At 42.4% G+C, this 25,057-nt stretch overlaps 3 protein-coding genes across 3 annotated transcripts; 1 reads left to right on the top strand and 2 right to left on the bottom strand.

Moving 5' to 3' along the window:
* Window positions 1-305: 305 nt before the first annotated feature.
* Window positions 306-3,757, top strand: LOC310807018 (matrix metalloproteinase-21-like; the record flags this gene model as incomplete). Its single annotated transcript, XM_083673296.1, has 9 exons — window positions 306-669; window positions 764-903; window positions 1,045-1,186; window positions 1,318-1,578; window positions 1,718-1,860; window positions 1,990-2,089; window positions 2,274-2,456; window positions 3,297-3,360; window positions 3,622-3,757. 9 exons carry the CDS (start codon window positions 306-308, stop codon window positions 3,755-3,757), a joined length of 1,533 nt encoding a protein of 510 aa, XP_083529422.1.
* Window positions 3,758-6,362: 2,605 nt separating this feature from the next.
* On the bottom strand, window positions 6,363-8,863 carry neflb (neurofilament light chain b; the record flags this gene model as incomplete). The annotated part of the gene is made up of 4 exons (XM_083673298.1): window positions 6,363-6,454; window positions 6,658-7,109; window positions 7,264-7,388; window positions 7,790-8,863. 4 exons carry the CDS (start codon window positions 8,861-8,863, stop codon window positions 6,363-6,365), a joined length of 1,743 nt encoding a protein of 580 aa, XP_083529424.1.
* Window positions 8,864-9,918: 1,055 nt separating this feature from the next.
* On the bottom strand, window positions 9,919-24,872 carry cenpe (centromere protein E). The gene is made up of 55 exons (XM_083673040.1): window positions 24,733-24,872; window positions 24,365-24,474; window positions 24,036-24,125; window positions 23,821-23,939; window positions 23,619-23,738; window positions 23,446-23,527; window positions 23,283-23,350; window positions 23,128-23,196; window positions 22,999-23,050; window positions 22,792-22,879; window positions 22,582-22,711; window positions 22,358-22,477; window positions 22,047-22,199; window positions 21,794-21,944; window positions 21,569-21,665; window positions 21,283-21,472; window positions 21,145-21,201; window positions 20,830-20,934; window positions 20,509-20,583; window positions 20,340-20,408; window positions 20,105-20,236; window positions 19,740-19,917; window positions 19,463-19,617; window positions 19,081-19,374; window positions 18,709-18,855; window positions 18,404-18,625; window positions 18,148-18,300; window positions 17,837-18,058; window positions 17,639-17,749; window positions 17,305-17,526; window positions 16,867-17,088; window positions 16,683-16,766; window positions 16,512-16,595; window positions 16,283-16,399; window positions 15,964-16,191; window positions 15,608-15,760; window positions 15,294-15,515; window positions 15,107-15,202; window positions 14,943-15,026; window positions 14,438-14,554; window positions 14,023-14,244; window positions 13,835-13,939; window positions 13,663-13,746; window positions 13,462-13,557; window positions 13,211-13,333; window positions 12,928-13,122; window positions 12,626-12,835; window positions 12,330-12,530; window positions 12,020-12,223; window positions 11,710-11,886; window positions 11,452-11,564; window positions 11,217-11,314; window positions 10,941-11,076; window positions 10,529-10,845; window positions 9,919-10,123 (listed from the first exon to the last, which is right to left on the bottom strand). The coding sequence occupies exons 1-55, from the start codon at window positions 24,786-24,788 to the stop codon at window positions 10,044-10,046; spliced, it is 7,605 nt and encodes a 2,534-aa protein (XP_083529166.1). The 5' UTR covers window positions 24,789-24,872; the 3' UTR covers window positions 9,919-10,043.
* Window positions 24,873-25,057: the final 185 nt, after the last annotated feature.

Below are 25,057 nucleotides of genomic sequence, written 5' to 3' on the forward strand. Positions count from 1 at the left end.
GTGAGCGCTGTAGCCCCTGCCTGTGGTGTTGTACAACAATGATGACTCATTTGTCTACTCAGCAGTGTGCAGGTGCTTCCAGGCACAAGGTTAACAGAAACAGGTGTACAAGCAGAGGTCGTGCCAGGATGGTAGGGTATAAAGACTGGTCAATCATCAAGTATACTGGTCTGAAGGGAAAGAGAGAGCTAGGAGACTGTTCTATCATAAAGGAGCTTAGAGAGATGAGGCTGGGAGTACTGACCTTACTGGCAACTCTAGCATTCTTCTGGTTATTTCTCACTGGTGGGGGCTTAACTGCTTCAATGCCTCATTCCAAGGCTCCATTTCCGTCTCTGCAGAGGATCAAAGAAGTTAAAAGACTCATGAGTAGTGAGGCTCAAGATTCCAGGCCAAGGTTCCTGGTTCTGGGTCTAAGACCCCACAGACGGAAGCGAACACGTGGGTCTGGTGGATCGCAAGGCCCAATCCCAGGGCTTGGCTATGCCAAACATAGGCTCAGGTGGCGCTTGCTAAGTGAAGGTCTGAGCACCCACCTGCCGATCCAGCAGCAGCAGCAGATGGTAGCCCTAGCCCTCCAGCACTGGGCTGAGGTAGCCCCTCTCTCCTTCCAGGAGGACCCAACATCTCCTTGGGCACAGATTGATATCCGATTGGGGTTTGGCACAGGTAGGTTATTACACAAACCATCTCTGATTTGAGTACAGTACTCTGCCTCTTTCCCTTTTGACCTGGATGTTTTTGTGTATTTGACCCTTCTCAGGACGTCACCTGGGCTGTCCATTGTTGTTTGATGGACCAGGAGGAGAGGTTGCACATACAGCCCAGCCAGGAGAGATACATCTGGATGATGATGAGTCCTATAGTGTTTCTCCATCTGACCATGGGGTCAATCTATTACAGGTATACATGTTAGACACACACACACACACACACACACACACACACACACACACACACACACACACACACACACACACACACACACACACGTCCTAGTGTGCTCGGAAATTCTGTATGTTTAACATTGTGTTTTAACTACAGGTTTTGATACATGAGACAGGACATGTGCTGGGACTGCCCCACTTGTCTTCCCCTGACTCAGTGATGCATCCTCTATACCCTGTCAATGGCAGCCCTAGGGAATTGGGTTGGGAGGACAGAAGGGCCATTCAGCAACTCTATGGTAGGCCATGGGTTGAAATAATGACAATTCAAAGGGTCAATACAGGGTCAAAAGAAACATTATCTTATTATCTTTATCTACTATGAGGAGAATACAAATCACAATGTCACCCACTTTTACCTTACCTGCAGGCCAGTGTGAGGGTTCTTTTGACACTGTGTTTGATTGGGTGAGGAGAGTGCCCAGTGGCCACCAGGAGGTGCCCAAACGCCGTTATAACACTTACTTCCTTCGTGGAGATCAATACTGGCTGTATGACAACCGCCGAGGCAGGCCTCGACGGGGTGACCCCAGGAGTCTGCAGCAGGGCTGGAGGGGTCTTCCCCGGGATGGAGTGGATGCCCACCTTCATGTCTGGAGTCATGACCAAGACACTGTCTACTTCTTCAAAGGTGAATATCATCTGACATAAACATTAGGCTTTGATTGGGCATTAATTGTATTCATTGCCATGTGATAAAGGTCTTTGAAGTATAGTAAGTGGGTACTACATGCTCAGTGAACATCTTACCTGCTGTTTTTTGTATACAGGCACTAAGTTCTGGGACTATAGTGAGGCGCAGGACTCTGATGGACAGCTTATCTCTGTGGGCTTTCCTGGCATCACAGGACCCCTGGACACAGCAACATTTCAGAACAAGCATGGGCTGGTCTATTTCTTTAAAGGTCAACAGGTCAGTCACTTTAGACCTGAGACAAGAAGATAAGTGTGTGGAGTTATGAACACAGCTTATTGTTAAAGTGATAAAAACAAACAGACAGGTGCTAGGATATACTAGTAATTGTATCTTTACATGTTCTAGGTGTGGGGGTTCAATATGTCCAGTCATCAAGTACAAGAGGGTTACCCCAAGCGTTTAGAGGATATTTTCCCTGCTTTTGACCCAAATGATCACCCACAGGGTAGGGCGGGTCAACATTCTAAATCCTCAGAATTCAATGTAATGTAACTTTAGAAAAATAATGCACTGCTTTCTGCACACCATGACACCAGTTGTCTGACCTTATTGTGTATGGAGATTGATTTAGATGCACAATTTAAGCGTTTTTTTGTTGTTTTGTTTTTTACCTTTTTCTTGTACTGTAGGTAACTTGGATGCTGTCTACTACTCTTATACCCACCACACCTTGTTTTTCATCAAAGGACTATACTATTGGGAGGTCTCAAGGGGGGGCAGTGGTGGACAAACTACTCTTGATATATTATTGCCCCGTAAGAGGATAGCAGATCAGTGGAACGACATATGTACAGTCCACTCAAGCCCCTTTTGTGACTGAACAACTGCGAACATTTTCTTGTGTTGTATGATCTACTAACCTCCCTGAAACCTGGTGGGAGCTCTTGGTTTAAAACACAATACTACAACACTGACAATGGAGAATTCACTGCAGCTCTATGCTACAGTACATGGGGTGGTGTGTGAAGACACTTGCTGAGGGCAATGTGTTTGTGGCCTTAGGAGGCTTTGAGAAATAGATCCTCTCCATTTAGGAAACAACGGATAGTGAGTTCAGAGTTCACTCACCAAGCTAATAGTAGTGAAATTATCTGGGTCAAGAAGGTCTGCAGAGAGACAATGCAAATAAATGAACTCTTGGCCTTTTTACAGCTGGAATGTCAGTATAGGCTGGTCTCACAAAACGTGATATATCTATATTTATTTGGAAAGCTAACAAGCCTGTTTTTTGCATGTGTACCTACACAGCCTTCATCTAGAAAGCAAAAGGTACCCATCTTATTTGTTTGTTTTTGTTGTTGTTGTGTTGTCTTTTTTGTTGTGAATCATCTGGGCTGGTGTATGTGACTAATCTAGTAATTTTACTTGTTCTATATCATATGTTTGACTATCTTTAATGTAAATGCAGTGCAAAGCGATTTAAGTTATCTTTAAGATATGTCTGTAAGGCCATCTCATTCTCAATTGTAGAAGGTAACACAATATCAATAGAAACCCTTAATTGTATTGGAATTCTTGTTGTATTTTTCTGTGCCCAGTAAGTGACATTGATTTGCAAGCCAGAATGTATCCTCTACTCTGTGCTGGTGTGGGGAGGACTAATGCATTTGACATCTAGTTGCAGGTGGTTTTCCTGATTATTTTTTTCACAGCAGACAACGGCTCTGTCCAGGACCCTCACTTGCTAGAGAGAATAATCAAAGTACCTCTCTATTTGTGAGTTGCTGATGGAGAGAAAGTATTTGTCTCATTCTAAAATACTCGCTGGTAATCTTGATAATCACAACCATGTCTTCAGAGTAATAATACAGTATATATATATATATATTTGACAAATGACATTATAGTGCAGATATAAAGTATGATGCAGTCTCTACAATTTTTAAATGACAGTACAATACAGTGGGAATCTGGAAAATGAGTGAATGCTTGTCTCCTTGTCCCTTCCCTCTCACTCTCCCCTCTTCTTTGTTGCAGGAACAGAGGAGAGAAGCGGGGAGGGGCACATGAGCTGGAGCACAGGATGGGGTGGTTTGAGGACAGGGAGGATGGAGAGAAGGGAAAAGAAGGAGGTGGCAGTGCTGCAGATTTTAGGGCGTTGGCTCTCTGTTAAAGAGAAGAAGGGTAAGGGTCAAGAAGTGAAATAGATACAGTAGAGGACTTAATAATGTTTCTTAAATGTGTTCTTTCTCAAATGAATGCTGTGCAAATATTTCTCAAACACTGGATGCACAGGTACTGTATGATTCAAAAAGACATAAAAAGTGAATAAATCTCATTGTAAGCCTTCTGGAGACAAATGATGAATTTGAACAGGAACAGAGGGAGAGGATGGTAGACAGATTGTTGTTATCACAGACTAACAGTGACACACTGGAAGGAGAAAGAGGGAAGCTTTGGCCAACCACTCACAAGATTTATAGCCACTGCAGCAATTAGACACACTCTCTCTGTCTGGCAGGTACAACTGATATCCTTGGAAAACACATATCAAGTTGATATGAAGAGCAAGTAGTTCTAGCCTAATTTGCTTGTTATGTTAGTCTTTGGATTATCTTTAAAGCCCCAGAAGTTAATCAATACTTGTTTATTTGCTTGGGAAATATTTGAGGTGCTTATTGCCACTAGTATATGGGTAAAACAGCCTGTCCTCTGTCAAGGTTTAGCGCAGTGAGATTTTCCTCCAGTGTTTAATGAAATTGCTCTCTGTTGCTGTCCTCCATCAGTAGACGTTTGGCCAGCTCCTCTGGTGCAGCAGTCTAGCTGAGTCATACAAGTTTCAGCTAGTCCTGATTTATGGATGAGGATGAGGGTGAGCCAGCAGGAAAAACGCTCAAGTCAGCTCACTGATCACATACTGACTATGAGGATAATGGGACTGAGAGGATCCGCTGACTTATATTGTATGTTGAGGATATGGTGGAATCAGTCTGCCTTCTATCCTGTGGCTACTTCAATACTCTGTTTTATGACTAAACAAAAGGACATACTAACCATTTACCAACAATAGTGTGAATTTGTGTGTGACTACATCATCTCTCAACCCACCACCCAGCGAAAGGTCCCTTAGCGTGGGGGTTAGGACCATTTATTTGTTACCACAATAAATAATTTAAGTGAGAAGACAAGGAAAAACACAGGCAAAAAAACAGGCAATACATACATACATACTTATGAAACATGTATATCCCAATGTAGGCATCTCGCATTGATATAGAATCAAGTACAAATAATAAAGTATGACTCTGAAAAAACTCTCGCACACGCACTCGTTTCCCAACACCCAATCATAGCCAATTGTCTTGTTGTATTGGTTTATTATTGTTTTCTTGGCACTGTAATAGAGACAGGTTGTGTGGAATGGTGCATTTGTTTGTAGACTACCACTCCACACAAGAAGTTACTCCTGGGAAATTGAGTTCCATCCATGTATCCATCCACCATTCAGAATCTCAGAAATTGTCCTCATGTGAATTGGTGACATATGTTAACACAATGTGTTGTGCTTATTTGATTCATTAGCAGTCTTGTTTCTTACAGCTTAATCCTTGAAAATGAATGAAATAAGCACTACAAGCTCGGGCAACATTTCAGCCTACCTCAAATCCGTGGACTGCCTTCAAATAAACGCAAAACTGTGAGAAGAAAGACTGATAATTAATCAAATAAGTACTACACATTCTATTGAATAATTGTCATGGCCCTTTTGAATAATTGTCACCAATTCACACAAGGAGGGGCGCTACATCATATGTGGGGGACAACATGTTTACTGTACACACCCCAAGTCTTAAAAATACTAGTTTATACTGTACATTCAGTCAAAAGACTTGATGGAAATACTGCACCGCATTTTTAGTTCTAATGCATTAATAGTCAAATTTACTCTTGGGAGTAAATACTATATGTATACCTATATAAGTAATATAGGCTACTGTATGCTGCTACCATTCATTTACAATCCATCTCTACTAGTGCTGATTTTGTCCGTCTAAAAATATCTTACCAATGTATGATAGTGCTGATGCTCAGCTCAACCATAATTAAGGTTCAGTTACTTGAATGAAATAATACAGTAAAAATGACATATTAATTAATAAAATACTAGAATGACATTAAAGTGAACAGGTGTCAAGTTTTTATTCATTAGTTCATAACATCATGATTCCCACGCAGAGGAATTTGTCTAAGGCATTTCAGATCATGTATTGAACACACTGGTGTTCTTATAGGCATATTGTGGTGACAATAAAGCATGTACGTTTATCAAACCAATATTCTACAGCCAAGACAGTATTTACTCACAAAACAAAACAAATTCAGACATTCTCTCTAAGCACACAAGTATGTCTAACCCATATGTCTCTCTCACCTATAAAGCAGTCATATTGCATTGAAGTTGATATATTTAATGGCTTTGCATTTTATTGTGTAGATTTAATGTATTGATCTGAGGATCACCTTGCTGGCACACACATGCATACCTCACATGCTCCGCTTCACTCATATCACATTCCAGCCATTCTGCAGCTTTACACACAAACAAGTATCAAGGATTTAAGTGTACAGAATTAATGTAGCTATTTGTAGAGCACCGTGATAGAAGACATTTATTAAGACACGATTCTCTCAATAAGTGTCATCCAGCTAAATCTTGATTTATACATTTTTGTCCTTTGACTTTTCTTTCTCTTCTTCACCCTTTTCCTCGTCCACTTCTACTTCTTTTTTGCTTTCTTCCTCTTTCTCACCTCCTTTATCATCCCCTTCCTCTGTTTCAGGGGCTCCATCCTCTCCATCTCCTCCTTGGCTTTCCTCTCCTTCAGCCTCTCCATCTTCTTCTGCCTCTTCCTCCTCAGCTTCACCATCGGCTGTTGGAGATACAAGGTCAGAGTTGTTAACTGACATTGAATTTAAACATGTAAAAGCTTCAAGAAAAATATATAATACACCCATTCAATTCTTTAGTCTCAGCTTTTCAAAACCACTATAAAGGTGATGGACAACACTGACCTTCTGTTTCAGCCACCTCCTCTCCCTTCTCCTCTTCTGCCTCCTCCTCTCCCTTCTCCTCTTCTGCCTCCTCTTCTCCCTTCTCCTCTTCCCCCTTCTCCTCTTCTGCCTCCTCTTCTCCCTTCTCCTCTTCCCCCTTCTCCTCTTCTGCCTCCTCTTCACCCTTCTCCACTTCTGCCTCGTCCTCCTCCTCTTCTTCTTCCCCCTCCTGAGGAGGACTTGTCTGAGCCGGCTTTGCTTGGCTGGCAGTTATAATCTCATCAGCAGAGGAGAATGATGAGCCAAGCAGGCGGGAGCTATGTAGGTAGGGGGCTCCAGAGCTCAGGCTGGGATGCATAGAGAACATAGGGCGACCGTAGGAGGGGGCAATACACATGCTTTGGGAGTAGACACTGGACATCAACCCTGGTCCTCCCACATTAAAGCGATTCTCCTCCCCTTCAAGCAGTTTCCTGTAATGAGAAGGTACATAGGGTGTAAGAAAATGAGAGATGGACTTTGTTTGTTCAGTACAGTGTATAGTAACAGTGTGCTGTAAATAGTATACACACAGTCTTTCAGGAAATTCAACTCAACATTCAGTTTCTACACTCATGAGTGACAGACCTGTAAGCAGCAATCTCAATATCCAAAGCCATCTTCACATTCAGGAGGTTTTGGTATTCCTTCATATACCGGGCCATTTCATTCTTGGCTGTCCTCAACTCATCCTCCAGCTGGCCAATATTGTCCTGTTCAGTATAAATAATTAGTAAAGAAGCAGCAGGATTATTGAGGTTTGTATTTTGTTTGTACATCAGAAAAAAAATCTAAAGTGCAAATCAATGAATGTTAATCTCAAGTTTCATGAGACACCGCAGGGATGGTATGACCCTTTGTGACTCAAGATTGTACAAACTGATAAGGTATAGGTATATTTTAAATTCAAACAAATTACCAAACTTTTTCACATGAGTTCTATAGCCCAAAATATAAAGCCCTAAATAATACATTACACAGCATTACTATAGAGTTGGTATCTTTGTCTGTATAACTAGAGTTTTCAACCTTAAGAGGTTAAACAATCTGTGGTTAGAATGGCTAACTGCATGAGTAATGGTAATCTTGATATTCATGCTGTTCTTGCACTGACCTGTAGGTCAGCAATCTCAGCACTCTGTTTCTCTTCCACATCCTGCAGCTGATTTTCCAGGGCCTGGTTCATCCCCCGGCAGGCTTCAATCTCCAGGTCTCGTGCTTTGAGAAGGCGGCGGTACTCCCCAGCCTCGTCTTTGGCATTGCGAACGTTGTCTTTGTTGCGGGCAGTGCCTTCTGTCATCACGCTCACCTTGCTGTGGAACCATTCCTCAGCTGACTGGAGGTTGCGCTTTGCCAGTGTCTCATACTGGACTCGGATGTCACGGAGGGCTGCGGACAGATCAGGCTTGGCCACCTCCATCTCCACAGACACCTGGGCACTGTACTGCACCTGGGCCTGCAGCTCAGCTATCTCCCCCTCATGGAGGCGTTTCAGGAAGGCTAGCTCATCCAGCAGGGTCTCAATCCTCTTCTCCATCTCAGCCCGGCCTAGAGCAGCCTCATCTGCCCCCTTCCTGGCATCCATGAGACGGCCCTCCACCTCTTCCCTGTGCACCACTTCCTCCTCATAACGCCCCTGCAGATTGCGCAGCACCTCCTCCATCTGATCCCTGTGGTTCTGGGCAGACTGCTTCTCATCCCTGGCCTCCTCCACAGCGGCACGGAGCTGGCGGATCTCGTTCTCATACAGGGACCTGAGGTGGGACGGCTCACCATGCCTCTGCCTGAGGACCAGCAGTTCAGACTCCAGCACCTTGTTCTGCTGTTCCAGCTCATGGACACGATCGATGAAACTGACAAAGCGGTCATTCAGGTCCTGCAGCTGGGCTTTCTCCTGTGTACGCACAGCCTTGAACTCAGAGCTGACCTGCACGGCCTGGCTGATGTCCAGTTCAGCTGTGGTGGCAGACACAGGAGCAGAGAGTAGCATGGAGGTGTTGGAGAAGCCTCGGCTATAGGTTGGGTAATGCAGACGAGATGACCCATGATGGTATGACAGGGGGGCAGAGTGGCTGGAATACACTGACCTGGATCCTATCCCTCCGGCACTGCCTCCATATCCTCCACTGCGCACCACCACCCTCCTTTTAGAAGAGGGGAAGTAAGGGTCATAGCAAGTGGAACTCATGACTTCTAAGACAGGCAGCTCCAAATCGAATGGTGTTGCTGGGTCGACTGCATAGTGGTATCTGCATCACTGCAGCTTTTATAGTGTTGGTAATGGTAATGTGACGCAAAGTTTTTTTAGGCACTGACAGCTGGGATCGATAACAGTGCCAACCGGCCAGCCTGAGCCTATAGGAGAATGAGAGATAGGTGGGAGGAAACAAGAGATGTGAGGGGCGGGGACAAGCAGTGGAACCATGAGGGAGGGCAATGAGGACAGTCAGGGAAGGCAAAATATCAATTTTGCTGTGAAACATCTTTTCCTCTGAAACAGGATGACAAGCAGCAAACGCTACCTTAAAGTGCTGAAAACAGACTAGATCTTAGCAGTGCATTGGTCATCACTGCAGAGGCTTAAAGTCCCAGCACTAGCAATTGGAGGAGGTTCTTACCTTTTGCCAACAATGACACAGCACTGCACCACTTTGCCTCAGCAATCAGAAGTGAGATTTTGGAACACTGCAGTAATGACTTCCTCTGATACACACACAATTGTGTCAAATAATCTTTTACTCTACATATTCATTGCATCACTATTAAATAAACTTCAGCCCTGGCCTTTGTAAAGCTCTTATTAGTTCAGGCTTTATGACACTAGTATAATAATCCTTTTTAGTCCTATTTTGCCCTTTCTTGGGTACAAGTCAGTTTCTGCCTGAGTCAACCTTGCCTTCGACATGTTCCCATAATCTATTGTACAGACATGTGCCTGAAGTTGAGTATGAGTTTCCACATTAAAATGTTACAGTGCCAAACATCTGTGTATATAATGCCTTCTACTAATGGCAAATTGTATCAAAATTTATTTTGCTCAATTTACCTTCCTAATTTCCAAACTTCCAATGACTACTACTGTACCAAATGATTTGGGTCGTAGGCTACAGTAATTGTTTTTCTACACTTTTCTCCCTGTGCCCCTTAAACTAAGCAAACAGTAAATAACAATTTTCAATCATGGATGTCAAGTACATTTGTCTCTGGAGCTTGCAGCTAGTTGTTAAAAGAAATACAACTTCAGCAGATATATAATTTTATTTTACACAAATACAAGACAAACAATAGCAATTCTCAAAGGATAAAACTGTAACTAAAGACAGAAAAACATCTAAAACAGACAGCAGTGTGCACAAGGGAAGCAAAGTTTACTGTTGTTTGCATAAATCTGCTTGCTTTGGTGACAGGGGCCACCATTCCTCCCTTTTATCTCCAATTGTGCTTGCATCTGAAAAGACAAAAATAATAAGATCAGCCAAAACACCAATGGAAACAAACCACTATGCAGAACCAAAGCTTGAAATGAAAGAAAACAGATATTTAACCACGCATGATGTATAAATCACCTTTTCTTTCTTTTACCAACCCCTAAGAAAATCACTCCATTACACCAGTGTGACTAGTGACATTAACAGAAAAAGTGTACTCCAAAGAGTGCACCAATTTGTAAAAACCCCAGACACCAATTACCATCCTCTGCACTTTCAACAGACTCCACATCTGACATGATAGGAATGGATGAAACCTCTGGTAAAGAAATGTTATTTCAATAAGGGCAACTAATTTAAATGACTGGATATAAACTAGGTGAAAAACTATTGGTAAACCTCCAAGTTAATTTGACCTAGATTACCTGGAATGGTTCCAAGGTTGGAGTTATCAAAAAACTGTGAGGGACAATTCATTGACATGGAAGCAGAGCCTGGATGGATATCGAAGAACTTGCTCTTCGGAGAGTCAAGAATCGTGGTCTTCGGAGGGCCATGGAACTTTTTGGGAGAATCCAGAAGCCTTTTGGGAGAGTCAAGGCACTGGCCCTCAAAGGTCATGGGAAGGCGTCGCTTTGTTGGAGTGCATGGGGACAGAGGCTTGTCTACAAAGTCCTTTGTCTTCAGTTTTACGGCCCTTCTCTTCCATTTTGTGATCTCTGATTGCTGACTGGACACCAGGCTGTTATAACAGAAAGACAAAGGACAAAACTCAGAGACATAAATCATATATATATGAAAGGTCAAATCATAATGGTACTACAGATGAATATTTACCTCTCCAACTCTACAATTTTCTTCTGAAGCTGTCTCACTTCCTCCTCAAGTTCGTTCTTTTGCAGGAGAACATTACTTTGGACAGTGCGCCCTCTGGTGGTGGTCAGTCTGGCATGCAAGTCCTCACCCTCCATGACTGCAATAGAAATACTTATTAGGGCAAGTCTCATCATTAGCTTGGCATTTTGTGGTCATCTCAATTTCAATTTCCCATATTAGCTGAAGCTAATTATGTTATGTCCTGCCTTTGCCACGAGGTGCCGCAAACAAACTTACATGACTGTTGCTCCTCCTGTTGAGATTTTCTCAGAGTCTCCTTCAGCTTCCTCAGGGCTTCCTCCTTGTGGTTCAACACAGTGGTCATCCTCAGTTTCCTGGGGAGAACAATTACAGCATGTCATCTTGGACTATACATCATCTCATATGACTCAATGGAGACTCAACAAGACCATTACAATTTACCAGAAACCTAACAAATACAATTCCTTTCAATAGTGAAACCAATTCTTACTCTTCTTGGTGTTTCGAGGACGATGCAGTCAGTTCCACCTCCATTTTCAACACTTTGGCCTTCAGCTCTTCAAGCTCAACAGCACTAGGTGCAGCCGTTCTCCTTGCAAAAGCCTAAAACCAAAAAGAACAGATGAGATCAATGAGAGATTTGCTCCAAACTTTGAGTTATGCCCCCAGATCCGAAGTTTTGGCCCTTAGACAAGACCGCAAATAATCATGAATGAGGAGTCAGAATCCACCTCCAAAAAAAATGTACCTCAGTCTCTCTAAGTTTTTTCTTCAGGCATTGAATAGAGCCCTCCCTCTCCTGCACTTGCACACAGGCGTCCTGAAGCTCTGTCTGTAGGAGCTGGGTGGCTTCTTTATGATTAGAGAGTCTGTCATTAACTTTGATCTGATCCTCCTCAAGCTGGTCAACTGTCATCTGCATTACCTGCAAACAGAAATATACATGAGTCATATCTCATTCTATTCCTAATACATCTAGGTTAAGACATAAAACCCAAGTACAGCCGACTGTATATTATCCATGAGATGGAAAAACTGGTTAAAAAGTGGTAGCTTACCTTGATTTCTTTTTCTGACTGCTGAAGTTGCAGGACAAGTTGCTGGTTGTCCTTCAGTAGATCGGCTTCAGTCTTAACTGTAGCACTCTCAAGCATCTGCAGCAGCGTGAAGGTCTTCCTCTTCTCCTCCTTCAGCTGAAAATCAGCCTGATCTCTGACCAGCTCCAGCTCTCTGACCAGGCCTGTGTGATCTTCTTGCAATCCCTGCAAGTTGACAAATTATTACACCAAGCATAGCCCTGATGATGCTATTCACTATACATTTCTTGTGTGGTGAGGCTGAAGATAATTGATGTTGTGTGTTATTTACCTGAAGAGCCCTCCTCATGCCCTGTGCCACAATGGAGCGTCGGGCAAGCTCTCGATTCATGATGCTTTCAACTGCTGACAAGTCAGGTGATTGGGCCATGCACTGAGCCCTCAGCTCCTCATTGGTCCTCTCCTGCTCCCTCAGCTCCTCCGGGTACATAGCCACACTTTCCTCTAGCTGCTCCAAAGCCCTGGTCATTTTCTGAGATAGAAATATACCTTGTGTTCTCTCACCCTTACAACTCAGATTTAATCCAAATGAATGAGGGAATCTGTAGTAAAGTAAGGGTGACCTACCTGAATGTACTCTCCTCTCTTCTCCAGAAGCTCTGAGAGTCTCTGATCCCAGATTGCCTGGAGATCATCTTCCTTCACTGAGTAACTGGGTGCTTGGGCTCTACAGAGGAGCACATCCTGCAGTCTCCTCTCCTCAAACATAGCCAAGTCATGCTGGACCAGACCTTCAAACTGCTCTTTGTAATCCATAGCAAACTGCTCCAACACATGCTGAAAAGGATTTGCAGCAAATCAGTAAACAGTGTTCACTAATTGGTGTTCATAATGAAATAGAAACAATTGTGAATGAGTGATAATCTTACTGTTGTAGCCCACAGCACATTAGTGATCTCAATTGTACATCTATTGACATTGTCGTAGGTCTGTTTCATAGGCTTTGGCAGATGGGGCAACAGTTTAAATACGAGTGCATTTCCCACTCGCGTAGCATCGGCCAGGGGCACATGTCCTTGCTGTGAAGCTCGATCTATGAACAGCTGGAACCTCTTAAGGGACATCTGCGAAGGGAAATATGATTGTTGTTTATATTGCTGTTAGAAAAAGATGCAATTTTGCAGATCATAAAATACAAACATGATACACCACCTGAATTTGCTGAGCAGAATTGTCCAGTCTCAGGCTCAGTCCCTGATGTGAGTTTTCGACTTCAGCTTTGAAGCCAAGCTGCCCATCTTTGAACCCTTGTAATTCGTCCTCAAGCTGCTTCATCTAAGGTGAATCAAAGAAAAAGAAAATAATTGCTCCAATTGCTTATCAAGTGCATGAGTTGGTTGAGCCCAAAAAACACTTCCTTATACCATGTGGTATGTAAAAGTTTGAGAGAGACCATTACTGACTTGTAAGTTAAGTTGGGCCTCTTGTTGGTCTCTCTCAGCCTGCTGTTCTGAGTTCAGGTCTTGCTGCTGTTTTAATGTTGCCTGGATGTGTGTGACCTGGAGAAAGATGTTTATTTAGTGAGATAACTAATTCATAGAACAACTCAGAAGTAAAAATACAGAAATCATGAATACTCATAATGTAACACAATTCAGACTCACCATCTCCACATTCTCTTGCAGGTCTCTCTTGAGCTGGGTCCTCTCATCACTCGTATCTGAATGTTCCTCCTCCAGCTGCTGTATCTGAACAAATAGTTGAAAGCGGGATCGCATTGTCAAAACTAGACCAACACAAAAAGACAATCACTTGGATATGCAGACACTGACATACTTGTTTAAGTTTTTGTATAAGTTGGGCCTGTAGTTGCTCCATCTCAGCTTGCTGCTCTGTGTTGAGATGCTGCTGCTGTTTCAACTCCTCCCTGTCTTTTGTGACCTGAACAACATACAGTAGAACGTATTAGTCAAAGAAAAATAATGACCAATGAATATTTCAGAGATTGTATAATTCAGACTCACCATCTCCACATTTTCCTCCAGGTCCATCTTGAGTTGGTTCCTCTCCTCTCTCACTCCCTCCAGTATCTCCTGGAGCTGGTTTCTCTCCTCAGTGAGAGAAGTCACATTAGAGAGCAGCTTCTGCAACTGCTCTGCATGATTCTGAGGGCTGTCAGTCTTCTCAGACTGGAGGTGGTCTCTCTCAGCACACACAGACTCCAGCTCCTCACTCAGTTGTTTAGCCTTTATCGAGGGAGAGAATGGTGAGAGATGGCATTTAAATATCCTATGATGTCATGCTGTGTATCATGTGTAGGATATTTATTCTGTTATGTAATTTGTTAATATTGTCATATAATCATTGAGAAGTAACAAACTTTTCTAACTCGATGTTGGACTTGAAAAGGTAACAAAAAAATGCTGAAAGATCTTTTACCTGCTGTTCTAGATGAGACTCCTTCTCTAACTTTTCACTCTCAAGGTCAGAGTTCAATTGCTTCTGTTGTCTGAGCTCCTCTTGAATGTTGTGTAAAAGACCTTGGGTCTCAGCAGCCTAAAATGAAAAAGTTTGTCAGGTCAAAGATTAGATTAGATATTAGACTTTGTCATTGCACAGAGTACAAGTGCTGAGACAATGAAATGCAGTTTGGCATCTAACCAGATAACCAAACAGTGGCATAAGTGCAAAAGACATGATATTGTAGACAGTGCATGGTATTACAGTATAGGTATTACAGTGGGTATAATGAAATTAATATAATAAGTGAATAAACATGAGATGAATATCAATATGATATGTACAGTTGAACAAGGGCAATATGTCTTACAGTATGTTACATATGTAAGATGTATAAATAGAGACCAATATAATAAATATTGTATGTGATCAAAATCAAAGCCAATGAGGCGTAGCTGACAAAAACATTTGGGCATACTCTTACCATCTCTGTATTTTCCTGCAGGTCATTCTTCAACTGGTTTCTCTCGCATTGAATGGTTTCCAGTTCCTCTCCAAAATGCTGTATCTGTACAAATGGTTTACAAAAACAGATGAAACCTCCCCAGTCTCAATGTTCTAACATTACCTGGGTATAGACAGACTTACTTGTTGCTGAAGTTGGGTTTCTTGCTGTTCTGTCTCAGCCTGCTGTTCTGAGTTCAGATGTTGTTGCTGTTTCAGCTCTGCCTGGACCTCTTTGACCTGAAAAAAGCAAATACATCTTCAATCCCTATCCACAACTAGAGAATAAAAAGAATCTGACACCTCTTAGCATACAACACAGTTCACTCACCATCTCCACATTTTCCTCCAGGTCCATCTTGAGTTGGTTCCTCTCCTCTCTCACTCCCTCCAGTATCTCCTGGAGCTGGTTTCTCTCCTCCGTGAGAGAAGTCACATTAGAGAGCAGCTTCTCCAACTCCTCTGCATGATTCTGATGGCTGTCTGTCTTCTCAGACTGGAGACGGTCTCTCTCAACATGCACAGACTCCATCTCCTCCCTCAACTGAGTGATCTGTGGGGTTAAATAAGGCAAACATTTTAATCTTGAACTTGCACAAAATTGGCTGCCTATATATAGTATGACATGGTGACAAATGACCTTACCTGGTTTTGCAGCTCTGCAAGATGGGATACATTCTCTGAACTATTTTCATTGTCCAAGCTAGTCTTAATCTGTGTATTCAAGTGTTGTATTTTCTCTTGTAGTGCTCTGATCTTCTCTTGACCCTCCCTTAGTTCCTCTTGATTCTCAATCATCTAAAAACAGTGGTTGACATATTCATCTCATTAACAGAAAAATAGGGTTTAAGTGCAAAGTACAATCTTTAAAAAAAAATGTGTACAACAATTTCATTGTCAGCTCTACTGTTGTATTAAAAATGCAGAAAGATAATGCATTAAGTGCTTGAGCGCATGTATGTGTGTGTGTGTATGTGCACACGCACGTGTGTCGTCCTCACCATCTCCACATTTTCCTCCAGGTCCATCTTGAGTTGGTTCCTCTCCTCTCTCACTCCCTCCAGTATCTCCTGGAGCTGGTTTCTCTCCTCAGTGAGAGAAGTCACATTAGACAGCAGCTTCTCCAACTCCTCTGCATGATTCGGAGGGCTGTCGGTCTTCTCAGACTGGAGTTGTAGACGGTCTAGCTCAGCACGTGCAGATAAAAGCGCCTCATTCAGTTCCTTCATCTTTAAAAGGGAAAGCATGAGTTCATCATCACCAACTCCAGCACAATTGAAGAAACATCATGTTAAAAAACAAGCACTCAAAATAAATAACCTGCTGTTCTAGACAAGCCTCCCTCTCCAAACTTTGGCTGTCAAGGTCGGAGTTCAACTGTTTTTGTTGTCTGAGCTCCTCTTGGATGGAATATAAAGAACCTTGCGCCTCAGCAGCCTAAAAAGCAGAGAATAATTTGTTAAGTCATCACAAATACCTTTGTTTACATCACCAAAGTGAAACTGCTGCATGACTAAACACAGCGTAGTTAACATGGACAAGCCCTCACCATCTCCATATTTTGCTGCAGGTCACTGTTCAACTGGTTTCTCTCCTCTTTCATGGTCTCAAGTGCCACCTCTAGTTGCTGTATCTGCGTAAATGGTAAAATGTCACACTTAAAATATTGTATTTTTAATGATCCTGTCCATACCTTAAGTTAAAATGAGCTGTGACTGACTTTTTGAAGTTGAGAATCTTTTTCCGCCAGCAGTTCTGGGTTCAGGTGTTGTTTTTGTTTCAGCTCCTCCTGGACCTGTATGACCTGTTCAAAGAGCAGTTCCATCTCAAATCCTTACTAAAATAAATTGCTGTATGAAAATGCAGACAAATGGACCTCACAGAGTAAAATAATTCAGACTCACCATCTCCACATTTTCCTCCAGGTCCATCTTGACTTGGTTCCTCTCCTCTCTCACTCCCTCCAGTATCTCCTGGAGCTGGTTTCTCTCCTCAGTGAGAGAAGTCACATTAGAGAGCAGCTTCTCCAACTCCTCTGCATGATTCGGAGGGCTGTCAGTCTTCTCAGACTGGAGGTGGTCTCTCTCAGCCCGCACAGACTCCAGCTCCTCATTGACAGCCTTCATCTGCAGAAAGCAAATGAAAACAAATCAAGACCCATTATCAGAGGCTTGGGATCTGCTGGTCAGAGTTCAGCTGTTGTCTGAGATCCTCTTGGGCATAACAGACATCTGACTAAGTCTCCACACACTGAGAAGACAGCATGAAATTAGTTAAACTCATGGTTGTATACTGTAGGAATTCAAGAGAAAAGCTTCAGTCAATTCAAGTTCAGCTCTCACCATCTCAATATTTTCCTGCAAGTCTCTCTCCAGTTGGTTCCTCTCCTCCCTCACTCCCTCCAGTATCTCCTGGAGCTGGTTTCTCTCCTCAGTGAGAGAAGTCCCATTAGAGAGCAGCTTCTCCAACTCCTCACCATGATTCCGAGAGCTGGACGTCTTCTCAGTCAGGAGGAGGTCTCTCTCAGCACACACAGACTCCAGCTCCTCATTAATAGCCTTCATCTGCAGAAAGAATAAGAAAAAAAAATCTTAACCTATCAACGCCTCAAGCCTTTTAGGGACTTGAATTATTGCTACTTGAATGTCAGGAGACCAGTTAAAGTAGTTAAGTCACCTTCTCATGCAACAAAGACCCATTATCAGAGGCTTGGGTCTGCTGGTCAGAGGTCAGCTGCTCTCTGAGATCCTCTTGGGCATAACAGAGATCTGACCGAGTCGCCACACACTGAGAAGACAGGATGAAATCAGTTCAACTCAGGCCTACATAGGAATTCAAGAGAGAAGCATCAATCAATTCAGGTACAGCTCTCACCATCTCCACATTTTCCTCCAGGTCCATCTTGAGTTGGTTCCTCTCCTCTCTCACTCCCTCCAGTATCTCCTGGAGCTGGTTTCTCTCCTCCGTGAGAGAAGTCACATTAGAGAGCAGCTTCTGCAACTGCTCTGCATGATTCTGAGGGCTGTCAGTCTTCTCAGACTGGAGGTGGTCTCTCTCAGCACGCACAGACTCAAGCTCCTCACTCAACTGAGTGATCTGAGGAGAGCAGTTAGTTTTTATATTAGGATCTACCCTCTAAAATTGACTCAATTAAGTTAAGTGCAAAAAAGAACCCCCAATCTTACCTGATTTTGCAGCACCTCCAGGAGTGGCAGACTCTCCTCACTGACAAGGCTGTCCAGGTTAGAAATCTGCACTGTCTCCATGTGCTTAATCTTTTCCTGTTGCTCCTGATTCTTTTCGATGGCTGTCCTGAGCTCCTGCTGGTTTTCAATCATCTGCAAATACAATAAAAGTGAACAATACAAGGCAAACTTGTACAACCAAAATGCCTTCTCGGATCACTTTCCTAAATATTGAGATTTTGCTACGATTGCTCACCATCTCCACATTTTCCTCTAGGTCCATCTTGAGTTGGTTCCTCTCCTCTCTCACTCCTTCCAGTATCTCCTGGAGTTGGTTTCTCTCCTCAGTGAGAGAAGTCACATTAGAGAGCTGCTTCTTCAACTCCTCTGCATGATTCTGAGGGCTGTCAGTCTTCTCAGACTGGAGGTGGTCTCTCTCAGCCCGCACAGACTCCAGCTCCTCACTCAACTGGGTTATCTGTAGAATGAACAAGCCAAATTAGACATTGTGGATACCAGAAGAGACTTATCTGGAATTAGTCATTTTGGGCTGCACTGCACCTGTACTTTGAGTTCTTCGCCAGATTGCTCCTCTGTAATCCTGGATGATTCACTGGAAGCAAGCTTTTTCTCCAATTCGTTCACCAGCTGTTGCACTTCACAAAGTTTCTCTGCCATTGATGCCTGATGTTCATCACTGTCCTTAAGCTGAATTGAAGAGTACAAATAGTTAATAGAAAGAAGCATGCAAAGCTAAACAGCTGCATTAGGACAGCTGCATGTGGAGAAATACACCAGATACACCAACAGTTGATTCAGTAATACATTTTCACAATTGAGATACACAGTATCTTAGAGTAGATTCTTCTTTGTTGCTGCATTTACAGATGCTACTAATACACCATTATTACCAAAGAGAAGACACAAACTTACTCTCAGGCTTGACTCTTCCACTGTAGTAAGAAGCTGGCTGTTTTCCACAGAGGAGCGCTCCAAGTCCATACGAAGTGTCTCCAGTTTCTCAGTAATGTTAGTATGCTGCTGGGTTAGGTCATTTTCCCTCAGCTCTGAGATGCTCAGGTCATCTTGCAGTTTAAGAAGCTGCTCTTGGGAACTCTGGAGACCTTCTCGGAGCTGCTGTGCTTCCTCATCACTGCAAGCCTTAGCTGAGACCAGGCTGTCCCTCTCTACTTGGACTGCATAAAGCTCCTGAGTCATGTCACATATCTGGAGACCCAGAGAGAGGTAGAGTTAGTAATGGATAAAGATAACAATTTCTATAAAAACTTAAGTCTGTATCAAATACAGTGTTCACCTGCTTCATCAGACCGTCCACTTTGTCTGGAAGGCCCTGGAGTGCACTCAAATCCTCCACCTTAGCTTGTAGGGCTCTCTCATCTTCCTGAGACTTCCCAAGCTCTTTCTTCAGGTCAGCAACTGTTCTCTCAAGTTCAATGCTGTCTATAAGATCTACAAGAAAAGGGGAGACTCCATCTTAGATAGGTCATTTGGTATTTAGAAACTGTAGCACAAGCAAATACATTGAAAGAGAAAGGTAAAGCCAACCAAATCACACTCAACACAAGACATACTTTTAGGAACTTTTCCATCCATTAGAGTGGTAAGCTTGGTGTTCTCTTCAAAGGCCCCTTGTAACTCCCTCTGGAGGTCGACCTGCATCTTTTTGAAGCGGGACCTTTCTGTCTCCAGCTGATAGTGAAGGCCATTCACCTCTGCCTCCATCTTCTCATAGCTGGCAGTTAGGGTCTCCTTAAAGGCCAATGTATGAGTTAGGCCATTGTATGAGTTAGGACAACCCAAACTGGCATTGTATGAGTTAGGCCATCCCAAACTGGCAATTCAATAACAGTTATACCAATACAGTGAGTGCAGTTTGCATTCAACTACAGACTGGAGTCTGAGTGACACATTAGCACAGAATTGAAGGAAGACTTACATCCCTCTCCTTGAGAGAAATATTTTCACTGCGAAGAATAGCCCATTCCTTCTTGGTATCACGACTGAGCCCCTCAGCATCATCCAGAGAGCGCCGCAGCTGCTTTACTTGTTGGACCAAATCCTTGCCGCTCTGAAAGTGGAGAGGGTGATAATTGTTTACCCCTGACAATGCAAGTGTACTCATTGTGAGCGCTTTAGGTGCAAATCAATAAACTAGAATACATTTAACATACCAAACTTTGTAGCTCTTCTGCCAACTCTTCTTTCTTTTTCAGCTCCTTAGACATTGCCAATAGATTGGACTAAGGGGATAATATTTGGAAATCAGTAAACATCAAAGCAACCTTGCACCCATTGACAAAACAGACAGACAGCTTGTTGCACTCCTCACACCCTGCTCACCTCAAACTCTTGACATTTGAGTTCAGAGGTCCTAATGGCCTTCTTTAGGGAAGACATTTCATTCAGTAGTTCTTTCTGTAAGGATATTCAAAGCACAGCAAAAGTAAAGTCACAAGTGCATCACCATCAAAACCCACCCCAATGCACCATCTGATAATCCCAATGACTGGATTATACTTGCCCCTTGTATTCTCATAGACTTCCAATTGACTTTTACTGTACATCCATTCCTGTTCATTACACTGAAACAGGTTTGCATTCACCTCGCAAATCTCAACCCCCCCTGACAGATGAACCATTTAGGCATACATAATACATCACCTCATGTTCTTTTTTACTGTCATCCTCCAGAGAATTGAACTCATCCAACTCTTTCCTTTCTTCCATCTCCTGTCTAAGATAGTCTAGCTCAGCAGCGATAATTTCCTGTTGACAGACAGCATGCCATGGAGATGATTTTGTGTCCTTCAAGAGGACTTTCGACAGCTCGAAGTAGTATACATACTGTAGACTCATATTTGTGGGAATGTTCTAATAGCAGATACTTATGTATGCAAGTAATATCTTAATGATGCTACGATCAAGTAAGTATGGATGAGGTGAGAGAATTCAGACAAACCAACAAAATAAACCCACCTTCTCATGCACTAACTTCTCACAGAGTTGGATGGTCTCCTCAAATTGTCTCGTCAACTGTGAAGAAATATAACAGTTAGAACATTTCTGCATGTCCTTTCAGGGATTTCAAGTGAGAAGGCATTGGTAACTGCTAACCTGTTCCTGTGATTCAGAGGGCTTTTGTGACTTTTCTTCCAGCTGTCTCTCCAGCTCAGCAATCCTGCTCTCAAAAGTCTCCACTTTGTCCATGGCTTCCCTCTTCTGCTGTGTCTCAGCTTCCAGCTGCAGCTCTAGACACGATAACTTGTCAGACAATTCGCTTAGCCGGTTTGGAGAACACAAATCACTAGAAAACAAGAGCATGGTGGAATATGAGTATAAGAATGAATGACAATGTAAAAGAGAATGTGCAAGATGAAAACTTCAATAATCTAGTGTTCACCTTTCTGCAAAACTGCGTGCCGTCACATTGCTTTGGTTCATTTCCATATCGAAGGTACGCTCATCAAGAATATCCCAACGGGAATCAAATTCCTCATCTGTGAATACACACAGGAAAACAAGATATTAAGCATAATGCTATGTGCCAGAATAGTAAAAAGTGTTGGTATACTGCAAATAGCAGAGAAAAAGCTGTCAATATTACCAAACTAGATGTCATGCTTACCTTCATTCTGCTCTATCAAGGCAGAAATATTTGCTTTTCTCTTTTTGAGAAAGGGCTCCGCAAAACTTAGGTCAGACACCCCAACATCAAAGTCTGAGGACTGCGCAACCTTAACCAGCTTTCCACCCCATGTAACCCTCCGTTTCGGCATCTTAACATGGATAAAACATAAAATAGACAAGAGAACAGACTAAGAGCAGTTTAAAAAGGGAGAAATCAGCCACATACAGTTCAAAGGGCACTTAGAAGCTACCTTCTTGACAGGGACAAAATTTGAGGAAGTCACAAGAAGTTTGGTCAAATTCCTAATCCTGTCCTCTTGTTCTCTTTGGAGCTGATCCTTCTCTTGTAAAAGCTGGGATAGACTCTCCTTCTCGGTCGCGGTTGTTTGTGTGACTGAAGAAACCTAAAGGTGATGTGCACAAAAATAGGGTTTTGCAAGCAATTATATTTCTCAATGATTTATACCTAAATATTAATATTTGTTCAAATTGTCCTTTTAGAAGGACAGCAGGTTGCATGGCTAGAGAATACGGTCTCAATAGCATGCACAGTTAGACTTGCCTCAGTAAGTCGGCGCTTGAGGTCATCAATTTCATTTCTGTATCTTCTCAGAAGAGCTCCATCATCAGAAACCTCTGTGACATGAGGATCATTCTTCATGTTCTTTGCTGCACTAGCAAACTAGATAACAGAGAAGGTTAGACACACTACAGTAGTTATCTTTGTTTGACATTAAGCATTGAAAGTAAGGATTTAGGATGTCCAAAGATATAAATTTCACCCACTTGTAGAGTGCTAAGTGTTTCCTCTAAAGCAACAGGGGTGATTGTGCAGATGATGACAGTTTTTGCATTTCCACCCAAGGAATTTTGGAGGATGCGGGTGAGTTTGCTGTCCCTGTAGTTTGTGAAACCCCTGAAAGGAGAGAATGACATTATTAAAAGGCAGTGAAAATATGAACAAATGAAATACATATTTCAAGGACTTATACCTACTTCTGGCTCTCATCAGACAGTTTCTTGATCACTTGACCAAGTGTGAACAGGCTGCGATTTATATTACATCCTTCCTTGAGACGTGCACCTAAAAAATATCAAAAACAGGTATTTGAGCTATATTTACACTTCAACACTTGTTCTTTCACATTTGTGTAACAATGGCATAATAATCATTATTCAATTGTGCTCTTCTACACAGCTTACCTTCAGCTCCAGTTTGACTTGCTCTCTCAGCCCCAGCAAGGTCAACCAAATTCTACATGAAATGGGGAGACTGGTAAGAAAAGACTCAAAACGGAAGATATAAATACACATTTGGCAATGGCAGCTTACCAAATGGGAAACAATAATGGCTCCGTCTGCATTTTCCCCAGGTTCATTCCTCTCTCTGCTCTCCAGGATCTGAGAAAAACATCACCATCATCTCCAGCACACAAATCTACAGACATCGAGGCCTACCCTCAAATATAACAGTGTAACAGTCTTACCATGCGAAAAATGGTGTGCGAGCGACTGCTTCGTTGGTTCATTTTAGTTGCTCCATAATGGCGATTTTCTAGAGGGTAAATGTAACAACAAATAGAATAGTGAATAAATGCAGAGGAGAATGATGCCTGCAATGATAATTGACATGAATTAATAGTACTTTACTTTCTCCTTTTTTGATCCAGGAAAGGGCTTGCTCAGGAGATGTCACCAATTCCTCAGTTAGGTCAGCCACATAGACATTTTTCTGTAAAGACAGGCATTTTGAATGTACAATTACACTATAATACACCATTATATATCTCTTCCTTAAAAAAATCTCTTGCTAGAACACTTACATTGTTTCCCTCACGGATTTCTAAAGGTTTCCTTTTCCAGCTGTCACAGAGCAAATCTGTCACAGTTTCATTGTAGATTTCCATGTAGGACACCCTCAGCAGGAACTCCTTTTTTGGACACTAAAGAGGAAAGCAAATAACTTAGAGCACTACAGTACACTGTTTGCAATGATATCATTGAAAACAATGTTCCAATTCTCACATTTTTGATCGTCTGGAAGACATCCTCCATGGCAAGAGGTATCACTCCTGGAGTAAGAGTGCTCCCCATCATGGTGAAAGTCTTCCCAGATGAAGTTTGTCCATAAGCAAATATTGTTCCTGAAAATACAATGAGGCATTTGAAGAGAAATCTCATCAACCAAAACAAATGTACTATTCAGATACATCTTTTGACCTTTCCACACAAACCCTTACCATTGTATCCTTCAACAGTGGAGACAACAAGAGGCTTTGCAATGTCCTGGTACAGCTGATCAGTTGTTTCTTCAGCACTAAATACTCTGTCTGGAAAACAAATAAGGATGAAAGTTAGACAAATTGTCTTGTAATATAATTTAGCTAGTTATAACTTACAAACAGACTCAGATGAGATAGTAAACAAGGAACATTATAATGTGTCTAGCCAGTAGTAGTAGCTCTTAATCGAGTCAGGAAATGAATGGCTAGAAGTGTATAAAAGAGTCATTAGCTTCACCTGATATACAACTGTATTCATTCCCACCATAAATTAACTGTATACTCACCGAAAGTAAAGTTTTTAGTAAGATTTCCATCGTCAACCTGATGAATTGAATGCTTATCAGATTTCCAATACAACTTCACTGGCTCGGAACTGTCTGCAACAGCTTCCTCCCTTCCAAGAGAGGACACCCGAAAAAGAGTTATTTGTTAGCTACTTAATGGATTGATTACCCAATGTTAGCCCGTCATCAACCTTTGACAAGATATTGTTAAGCGTCTCTGCCCGCTAACAGCTAGCTGTAGCTAGCTACCCAAATACTCTTTTGGTAGTACTAATAGTAGCAGTACAGTAGCTCCCTGCCTGGTCATAACCAGAAAATTGAATGAATTTATTTCTTAACTAAGTTAAACGTATAGAAAATCACCTCACCTTTGTATCAGAGGCCGAACCCTTACAGAGACTTTGACAGCTGATTCTTCTGCCATCGTACTGTAGCTAGACTAGATAAAGGAACGTCCGTTCTCATGCTATTCCATTCACTCTGTGGTTGCATTCAGTGTTTAATAACGTCTGATTTGACTGCCGTTGAGTGAGCAGCGTTTGAATTTTTTGCGCAAATCTCATCATTCGTTTTCATTGGGCAACGTCATTTGGATGGCTACAAATGAGAGTGGAGGAAAATCAAATAAGAGGGAAGGAGTTGCAATTACGTCAGTCTTACGTCAGTTTTAAAACCCCACGTATAATATTTATT

Source organism: Argentina silus, assembly GCF_951799395.1.
Source record: "Argentina silus genome assembly, chromosome: 7".
Taxonomy (NCBI): Eukaryota; Metazoa; Chordata; class Actinopteri; order Argentiniformes; family Argentinidae; genus Argentina; species Argentina silus.

Bases quoted from the DNA above. Each gene is read 5' to 3' on its own strand.
- cenpe (XM_083673040.1), bottom strand. From the start codon at position 24,788: ATGGCAGAAGAATCAGCTGTCAAAGTCTCTGTAAGGGTTCGGCCTCTG. The intron at 23,197-23,282 runs GTAAGACTGTTA...TGTTTTTCTCAG, and splicing joins CGCACACCATTTTTCGCATG to ATCCTGGAGAGCAGAGAGAG. The intron at 15,761-15,963 runs GTGAGGACGACA...CACTGTTTTTAG, and splicing joins TGGAGGAAAATGTGGAGATG to ATGATTGAGAATCAAGAGGA.